The sequence below is a fragment of the Ctenocephalides felis genome, unplaced genomic scaffold (genome assembly GCF_003426905.1).
Source record: "Ctenocephalides felis isolate EL2017-DRISC unplaced genomic scaffold, ASM342690v1 CF-g0.4_SCAFFOLD_03265, whole genome shotgun sequence".
NCBI lineage: Eukaryota > Metazoa > Arthropoda > Insecta > Siphonaptera > Pulicidae > Ctenocephalides > Ctenocephalides felis.
The window spans coordinates 291,273-301,944 of record NW_020539419.1 but is presented as its reverse complement, the minus strand read 5'-3'; the positions used below and the strand labels follow the sequence as shown (position 1 = coordinate 301,944).

Here is a 10,672-nt window from a genome sequence, read left to right as displayed (position 1 = left end):
TGGATCCAGAAATGCAGGAGCTGCTTGGTGGAGAAACTTCTCTTAGATTACATAAATTAACATTGGATGGTTTTCCGATCTATTGTATAATTGAGTCAAACTTTGTTAAACCTTATCTCCCACAGAGCCTCCGCAAAACTGCATTCGACGTAGTCCATGGTATTTCTCATCCAAGCATCAGGACCACATCCAGGGAGGTACGCAGCCGGTATGTTTGGCCTGGAATTGGAAAGGATGTTGCTACTTGGACTCGTCAGTGCATATCCTGTCAAAAGTCCAAGATCCATAAACATAATCATTTCAATCCTTTGCACATCCCTATTCCTGATGAAAGATTCTCTCATATTCATATTGACATAATTTCCTTACCCAATACTAATGGTTTTCCTTACTGCTTAACAATTATTGACAGATTTACAAGATGGCCGGAAGCCATCCCACTTAGAGACATCACAGCTGAGACAGTCACGCAGGCATTGTTTACGTGCTGGATTTCCAGATTTGGTACACCAACTACAATAACATCAGACCAAGGCACGCAGTTTGAGTCATCTCTCTTCAAGTCCTAGGCACAGGCAGTTGGTGCAAGGAAAGCACGTACGACAGCATACCACCCTCAAGCAAATGGATTAGTAGAACGTTGGCACAGAACCCTAAAAGCTGCACTGATGTGTTCTTCTGAACCGTGGATCAAGACACTACCCCACGTACTACTTGGTTTACGGAATTCATTCAAGGAAGACATCAAGACATCAGCAGCAGAGATGGTTTACGGAACCACACTGAGACTTCCAGGTGATTTTTTCAATACATCTAATAACTCACAGAATCCACAGGTCTTTCTAGAGAATCATCGCCGAATCATGTGTGCATTGAAACCAACTCCAACAGCCCATCACAACAAATCCAAGATTTTCATTTTGAAAGATATGGGCACATGCACACATGTATTCCTCAGAGCAGACCATGTACGAAAGCCTTTAGAACCACCTTACAGCGGACCCTATGAAATACTTGAGCGAGTTTCTGATAGGATTTACAAACTTCGCGTTAATGGGGCCGCAAAGAACTTCGCTGTTGAAAGGCTAAAACCAGTATATATAAATAAAACAGATGCAGATTACGAATCACTTTCTCAACCACTCCATACACATCCCTGGGAGTCATCAAAGGAACCTACAAAGAAAACAGCCAAAAAGAAAGTTGCGTTCAATATTTGACAACACACATTTAACCTTATTTCTATTCTGACAGATAGCTAACTTTCATCTTGGGGGGAGTGATATGGCGTCTTCCTACACCTAGCGGCGAGAGTAACAACCAGAAACGCCAATACCAACTTCATAGACACGTTGCGTGTGAAGAACGTCGCAAACTGTCAAGTTGGCGACGGCGCATCGTGCAACACTTGCGTGGGCTCGAGGGATGCGAAAAATGCAATCTCACCCTCTCATCATCAACCCTTGGAAGAGTGAAGACATAAACCTAACCTAAATATATTTTATATCAGTCAAATACTTTATACTTATTTTGTTATTGTTAATTAAACTTATATACACGTGATTCAGTTCTTTTAATTATAAATATAAATTATATATAGACACAACATCTATAATGCTGTATCCTGTTGAAGCATTACGAGTTCTCAATAATGTTGAAACAGACATTAATAATAGCAGTATAAACATGGGAGCAGTTAATCAACCCAGTTACTATAATGTTGAAACAGACATTTGCATCACAGTACAGACGTGGATCTACTTAAACAAGAAATAGAAACCCATGGACATAAAGTGTTAGGAATTTTGAACATCAGGAGCAGATTGATGAAGCATTCACTAATCCTATTTCTAGTAGAATTGGAGCAAAATACAAACAACAAAAACATATGTAGTGCAGTATAAACGTAGAGGAAAAAAGGGTATAACCTCTGATTTTTTTACTGTGCTCCGAATTGCATGAAATTTTGGAATTAGGTTTATCTTACCCTCAAGTTCAAAAGTGAAAACAATTTGGGTTGCGCCATCACCCCCCGGGGGGGTTGCAACCCCTTAATAAATAAGTGGACATTGAGCCGTTTTATCGCTAGAAAACGTTTTAATATTAAAGGATATAATTAAAAAATATTTTTTAATTTATTTACCTTACAGTAAAATCATTTTCAACCCCGTGAAAACACTAAAACCCTTCAAACAACTTTTTAATTTAAAATTAAATTTTGGTTTTCTATCTTGATTATCAAATTTTTAACCCTTTTTAGACCCTTAATGAAAAATTGTTTGAAAAAATTATTTTGAAATTGATAGAAAATTAAGAAATTTAAAATGATATGAATGTTATTTCAATTTATCGAAAATAATTTCCATATGCATAATTTGTTCAACTCTTAAAACTACCCTTGAATAAAAACAGTTAATATATTCAATTGCAAATTGAAAAATTATTTAATGAAATCATAGTGTCATAATTTATTTCAAACTAAAACAACATTTACTACTCAATGTTGGAGTTGCTGTTATCATCACCAGCTTCTTCTGGCTGTATTGGAGGGCTATTTTGGCAGTTATCATTGCTACATGTTCCACAAGCTGTATTTCAGAACAGACCAACTTTTCGGCATCCGCATGAGGCTCTGCAACCTTTTCTGCAGTTACAAAAAATCATTTTTAGTAATTCTTGTGGTGCTGGTGGATCTAAAGTTTTGATTGGATTTAATAATTTTTCATTCATTACCCACCCCCAATCAGTTGGGTGAATGTTTTTGTTGGAACGGTTGGAACCAAAGAAGCTAATTTAACGGCAGTGTTGTTTGTGGCAACTTTCATAAAACTTTCATAGCGCATATTTTCGAGATACTGCGATAAGTTTTCTAATCCACTTAACTTTTTTGGTTGTATGTTTTTAGTTAGTCCATACAAACAAACCATGCAATATTTACCAGCTTCTAATACATCTTGGACTTCAGATGTACAGTTCATAAATATCTGCGCTTGCATTCTTAAATCTTGTCTTCGTTCTAGGTGATCCATGATTTTTTTTTGCCTTTATTAAATGCGGCCGAAGTAGAGTCACATCCAGTGAAAGAATGTGCAAAAACAATCAGTTAAGCACAATTTGGGTAGTTTATTCCTAGGCTTCTTCATGAGTATATGACTGTTTTCACATTTTGCTTCCCTAATTTTAAAAATAAAATTTCTTCATCATCATCAACGCGGGCAGTTAAAATCACCAAAATATCGACATCTTCTGCTACAATAACTTTTTTCAAATCAGTTACAAATGATAATCCTGTATCAACAATTAATTCTTCTGCTTCACCCTTACCTTGGTAGCATTTAATAAAATTTTTTTTAGTCACTCCATAAGATACTTAATAAAACGTCTTTTGTTTTTATAATTCGACAAAAATTTCTCTTGGCTGACAATAAGTGGCATATCTTTTGGGAATTCATATTTCTTTGAAGTAACTTTGTGCGCTCGTCGATGTCTTTCTGCTGCTTTATTGTTTTCTTCGTCGTAACCGTCCAAAATTACTATAATATTATTACCAGAATGATATTTCAAATATAAAATATAATTATGAAAAACGTGTGCATAATTACAGTTTGCAGGCCATTTTACTCTATATTATAACATTCCTCCATCAATAAAATACACCGATGCTTCCTTGTTGATGTCTATGTTCTGAGTTTCGAATAATGAGTATAATGAAGATTTCTTTGTCTTTCGCATTCCAATATCACCAAATAATGGTAGTGGATATGGTGCAAGATCATATTTCAGGTACATCTGCAACTCCTCGTCACTTTTCTTTATTATAGAAATACGTTATAATAGTAATAGCGGATTTATAGTTTGGTATATTACCAATGAAATGCGTATGTTATTTTTATAATAATAGTTTATTAATAGTTTATGTACATAGATAACTTATCGCGACAACAACCCGGGACCGACTGCCTGTTCTCTCATCCGTACGCACCATCCGGCGCTACCCTTAACATAGCGACGTTGCCATACGCCTACAGTACTCCCCCTCTAGTGACGAAGTTCACGAAAATCCGGCCTGCCAAAAATCCGGAAAACCGAACTCGGCGTCCTCGTCTTGTTGAAGAGTTTGGTTGTGCAATTGGCTCAGGCTCTGTCGGGCTCAACGGCTGAGATCTGCTGTTGTTAACAGATTCCAGCTGGATTGTTTGCGGAATCTCATTACACTGCGACGGAACGGATTCAGCATTTTCTTCTGGCACTAGTGTGTATGCTGGTTTCAAACGGTCGATAGATATGGTGACATCTTTGCCACGCATACATACCACAAAAGTCTTTGCTGATCTGGATTTCACCTCAAAAGGACCTTCATAAGGATTCTGCAGGGGTCTTTTTGGGCCGTCGTTTCTAACGAAAACGCTTTCTGCAGTCGCTAAGTCTTTAAGTATAAATGTTCTCTTCTGGCCGTGTCGCGTTCCATTGATGGGACATATCTTTTGCATGTGATCACGCAAGTTATTCACGAAGTTTCTTTCGCCGTAATCACTCGTCGGTGTTAAGTGTAGCATTGGTCCAGGCAATCGCAAGGGTTCGCCATATACCATTTCCGCAACAGTAGCTTGCAGATCATCTTTCCATAACCGTCGGTAATATTTCTGTCCATCTTTCACTGCTATGGCATCTAATAGCTGCTTTGAGCTGGCGGTGAAATCTTTCAACCATCCCATTGGCTTCGGGATGGTATACCGTAGTCTTGTAATGACTCGTTCCAAGCAGCTGATTCAGTTGACTGAAGATTCGTGACTCGAACTGCCTTCCCTGGTCTGACGTTAGCCGCAGCGGTATACCAAATCTTGCAATCCAATTAGAATAGAAGGCTCGCGCTACGGTGGAAGCTTCTTGGTCTCTAATTGGAATTGCTTCCGGCCATCTCGAAAATCTGTCGACGCATGTAAGGCAATACCGATATCCTTCTGACAATGGCATTATCACTATATCGATATGCACGTGCTCAAATCTACCCGATGGAAGTTCAAATTGTCCAGTTGGGGCCTGCACGTGCCTACTGACTTTTGCACGCTGACATGCGACGCAACATCGAGCCTACTCGCGGCAATCCCGTTTGATGTACGGCCACACATATCTTTGTGTAACTAGCTTGATCGTAGCATTCATACCGGGGTGTGACAATCCGTGTAAGCTATCAAACACCGCCCGCCGTAACTTTGTTGGAACATACGGTCTAGCTGTTCGCGTAGAGATGTCGCACAAGACTGACACTTCTTGGTCCTCAAATCGAATAAGTTTCAGTTTGAGCGACGTGTTGTTTTCGGTGCGCAACTTAGCTATTTCTTCATCTATTTTCTGCTCCGCTGCCAATAACTTCATATCTATTTCGGCACTTCTTAGAGACTCCGCGATAATGCGTCGGCGACAACATTTTTCTCTCCCGACATATGACGTATATCGGTCGAAAATTGGGCGATAAAGTCTAAATATCGGAATTGACGAGGCGAACACTGACTATCCTTCTTGACAAATCGCGAACACTATTGGTTTATGGTCAGTAAAAATTGTAAAAGTTCTTGCCTCAACCATGTGACGAAAGTATTTCACCGCTTCATACACTGCAAGTAGTTCACGATCGTAAGTTACGTATTTCCGTTCCGTTGTGCTCAGTTTTTGCGAAAAGAATGCCAAGGGTTGCCAGCTGTTAGCGACCTGCTGCTGTAATGAGGCTCCAATGGAATGTTCTGAAGCGTCGCAGAAAATAGCTAAATGAGCATTAGTGTGTGGGTGGGATAGTAGTGCTGCTTGAGCCAGACTCTCCTTACACGCTTCAAAAGCAGCTGACGTATGCGCTGTCCACTCTACCGGGGTTTTGCTCTTCGGATCTCCACGCAGAAACTCATTTAACGGTGCTTGAATTTGAGCGGAATTTGGTATGAACCTTCTATAAAAGTTTAGCATGCCCAAAAACCGCCTCAGCTCTTGCGTTGTCGCTGGCTTTGTGAATGTCCTAAGCTTCAACCTTCTCTGGCAAGGGGAGAGTACCCTCAGCAGAAACCTCATACCCCAAAAACTTTACATTTGTTTGGCCGAACACACATTTAGCTGGGTTTATTACAACTCCAAATTCCAAAAGTTTACCAAACAATGTCTCTAGGTGCGCCATATGTTCTTCCTCGGACGACGAAGCTACAAGAATATCATCGATGTAGGCGTAACAAAAATCTAACCCTTGCAACACCTCATCGATAAATCTCTGGAATGTTTGCGCGGCGTTGCGCAATCCAAACGTCATGTACGGAAATTCATATAGTCCAAACGGTGTTGTAATAGCGGTTTTTGCAATATCTTTTTCCGCCACCGGAATTTGGTTAAACGCTTTTACCAAGTCTATAGTCGAGAATATAGTTTTTCCGTCTAAGGCTTGGGCGAAATCATGAATATGGCGTACTGGATATTTGTCAAGCTTCGTTCGCGCATTCAAACCTCTATAATCGCCACATGGCTGCCCAACAACTTTTCGATGGTCGAGCCGTTCCTAATTTCAGCATAGCTTCAAACTCCTTTCTAGCAGCCAGTAGTCTGTCCGGAGCTAATCTCCGCAGTTTTTGAACCACCGGCGGTCCAGGACTTGTTTTTATATGGTGCTGCGTCGCGTGCTTGCGTAACCTAACAGCGCCGTCTGGTCGTGTTAAACCAGAAAACTTTTCAAGCAACTTATGGTACGCCGTTGAACCCGTTACCACCTTTATAGTCGCTATTGATCCCGCTGCAATATCCGCCTGCGCCGTTAATCCTGTCATAGCATCCGTTATTTGACGATTTTTCACATCCACAATCAAACCGTAGTAAGCGAGAAAATCTACACCAATTATTGGTTGCGTAACGTCTGCTATAATGAAGTTTCATGACAGGCCGCGACGTAGCCCAAGATCAACCACCATTGCCACCATAGGTTGCAATCGTCGTATTATTGGCGGCGGCTAGCTGGTATGCAATCCTCTTCCTATTTGGATTGCATAATAATGAGCGCGGAAACGCTGAAACGTCCGACCCCGTATCAATCAGGTACGACACCTGACTCTTTCTGTCACTTAGGCAAACACGGCGGCTTATCTGTCTCTCTGGGCGTAAATCGTTTGCCGCTAATAACGATGGCCCACTGAGTTCTCCGAACCAATGTCGCACGGCGATCGACATCTCTTTGCATTCCGACCGAACCGTCGATGATATTCGCAAAGCGTTCGTACGCGTTCTTCCGAACCTGACCGACTTCTTGCGGGCGTACGCGATCTGCGCCCACGGCGAAGGGATGAACCGTCTCGTCGGTCCTCTACCTGCTTTCTCAAGTCAGAAATCTCGGCTCGCATGTTCCGCAATTCTGACGCGATGTTGCCGTAAAAATCGTCGTGCGCTGATGTGCTTGCAATCGCCATTGTTGTTGCACCCGATGCTGTCTCTAATTCCATAATTCTGTCGGCGGCTTTCGCATTCAAATCTATGTCACTGTTTTCCCGTACAGATATTAATGCTTGCACATGCGTAGGCAATCGCGACGACCACATTAAGTTCAGCATTTCTTTTGAAACAGCTGAACCCGCTAATGAGCGTAGGTGCCGTAAAAACTGTGATGGAGTTCTATCACCCATTAACTGGCGTAGCTTTGTTTCATCGGAAATGCCATACCGTTTCAACAATTCCTTTTTCAACGCACTATATGGATTATCTTTAGAGGGTTTCAGAATTATATTGCGAACTTCTGACGCATACCGCGGGTCCAACTTACTAACTACCGTATGAAATTTTGAACTTTCATCCTTCACATTAGCGTGCACAAACACACTTTCCGCTAAAGCAAACCACAACTCTGGGTCCTGCTCGTAAAAATGTGGCAAATTTACGTTATCGCAGGGCACTACTACTGGCGTACTCATGTTTTGCACTGCACTCAACTTTTTCGCACGAGAATTCATTTAAAATTAACACACACACACTAAATCACGTCGGTGTTACCACTTTGGTATATTACCAATGAAATGCGTATGTTATTTTTATAATAATAGTTTATTAATAGTTTATGTACATAGATAACTTATCGCGACAACAACTCGGGACCGACTGCCTGTTCTCTCATCCGTACGCACCGTCCGGCGCTACCCTTAACATAGCGACGTTGCCATACGCCTACAATAGGCACAAATTAATTACAAAACACCAATTAATGAGGTAACTTTATCTTTTTTAGACAATTTAATGTTTTGAAAAGTCATACCTCGATGCTCTGCATTGCTTTAATGCCAATTTCGAGAGCGTTGTGGCAATTTATCTCATCAGTGTAATAATCAAATGGATTATTTATTCATTTATTTATTTTATTTATCATATAGCCCACAGAGTAGCTCCAGGAGGACTTAAAAATTTTAATAATACATATTATAATAATACAAGTATACTAATATATGATATAACAACACATAACATAATATAATTCATAACAAAACAATACATAACACAAAATAAAAGAAACTATCAAAGACTTAACAGTAAAACTAAATTATATATGATGGAAATAACATATTCGTGACAAAATATCAAGATTAACTTGTACAGATGGTAATTAATTGTTTTACTGAAGTATTGTGAATATCGATATCTTTATTAATTGAGTTGAAATCAGGGGACATTAGCACTATAGGTGAGTTTAATAGAGCACTAGTCTTAGGAGTAGGATATTTGAAAAACATTTGAGTTCGTGTTGAGAGTCAAGGAAGGTTAAAGGATAGTTGGTCTAGAATTTGAGGACAATCTATGGACGTGTAACAAGAGATGATACGCAGAATGCATTAAGTAAAATATTGTGGTCGAAACCTCGTTCAGGGTAAATTTTGTGCGTTTTGAAATATAGATATTTTAGAAATTTTCTTTGAACCTTCTCTATCGCATCTGAATTATTGCTATGGTTAGGATACCAAATGATCGATCCATACTCCAGCTTTGAACGTACAATTGCATAGTATATGCTAATTAGTGACAAATTAGATTCAATTCTTTTGCAGTTTCTTAATATTATTCCTAATGATTTTGCGCCTTGTTACATATACGAGGTCTGTTCAAAAAGTACCCGGAATTACTAATAATTAAATTTCGCGGGTCTGGAGTGTCTGATTGTCAAAATTTTTTTTTATTGTGTTGGTATACATGCCCCTAAAGTATGATGAAATTTTCAGCTATATTCACTGTTTACTTTGTCTGTGGTAGTCGCTAAGGTTCGACGTGTTTTTCTGAGCTCGGCGATTTTTACAATGGAAGAATTGAAAAGTCAAAGAATTTGTATTAAATTTTGCGTAAAAAATGAAATAAAGTGTTGCAAAGTGCAAAAATTCACCAGATATGGCTCCGTGTGACTTTTTCCTATTCCCAAAGTTGAAGAGACCCATGAAAGGACGGCGGTTTTCCTCGATTGAAGAAAATCGCTGAGAGTGCTCAAGGACATATCAAAAAGTGAATATCAAGGGTGCTTCGAAAATTGGAAAAAACGCTGGCATAAGTGTATTATATCTGGGGGGGACTACTTTGAAGGGGACCACATTAATGTAGACGAATAAATAAATATTTTTTTGAAAAAACGAAAATTACGAAAACTTTTTGAACAGACCATGTATTAGATATGTGATCTGTAAAAGTCAAACTAGAATCAAATACAATGCCTAAATCAGATATTTTATCACACCTTTCTATGCAGGTGTCAGAAATTTTATAATCAAAATGCGTCGGAACGATCTTGTTTGTAAAGCTAATAATTTTGCATTAAGAAATATTCAGATCCAGTTTATTTTCAACACACCAGGAGTAAAATGATTTTAGTTGAGACTGCAATACTAGGCAGTCATCTATTGAGTTTATTTTAAGATATAACTTGAGATCATCTGCAAACAATAGAGGACAAATAATTACTACCGATATATCGTTAATGAAAATATTAAATAAAAGAGGACTAAGGGTGGACCCCTGGAGCCGTTAAGAAAAACGAAGATTCATAGCTAGAAATTGTTTAATACATATTAGATTTGTTATTTTCCATTGCACATTTAACAATTTGACCCACTGTGCTGGTGTAGTGGGTTCACAAATTTTAATTTTATATATCACATTTTCCGATTTATAACTAATTTCACTTCCATATTTTTCCCGTATTTTTTCTATTACATCTTTTTTATCGAATTTTACATTTATTCCTATTCCATAAATAGCTCTAACATTTTCCGAAATACTATTAATTTAATTTTTAACCAATTATGTACTACTAATGGTTAAATTTTACCTTTCACCATTTTAAAATCGAAAAGAAGCATATTGACTTAATCAAAACGCTCTATCTTTTTTATATTAGAGATACACAGGCCTATGCCTGGTATTCTGAGCATATTATAAAATATATATTATTAGCTTTGATGTATTCTTTTCGATTGCTCGATGCAAGCTGACTCTTTCGATAACAAGAGTTTGTAAATGGAGACAATTAGAACAAAGAACAGTTGAATACAAAATAATTGAGTCGTTCAAAACTGAATCACTAGTATGTAAAGACTTGGCACTTGGCTCCGTATAACAATCATTTTGAATATTTGTTAAGAAAGAAGTAAATTAGAAAAAAACTTTATTAATATAATGAATA

General features: G+C 38.6%; 2 protein-coding genes across 2 annotated transcripts; one reads left to right on the top strand and one right to left on the bottom strand.

Moving 5' to 3' along the window:
- Positions 1 to 668: 668 nt before the first annotated feature.
- Positions 669 to 1,220, top strand: LOC113382062. Its single transcript, XM_026620622.1, has one exon. It carries the CDS (start codon positions 669 to 671, stop codon positions 1,218 to 1,220), a length of 552 nt encoding a protein of 183 aa, XP_026476407.1.
- Positions 1,221 to 7,142: 5,922 nt separating this feature from the next.
- On the bottom strand, positions 7,143 to 7,970 carry LOC113382061. The gene has a single exon (XM_026620620.1). It carries the CDS (start codon positions 7,968 to 7,970, stop codon positions 7,143 to 7,145), a length of 828 nt encoding a protein of 275 aa, XP_026476405.1.
- Positions 7,971 to 10,672: the final 2,702 nt, after the last annotated feature.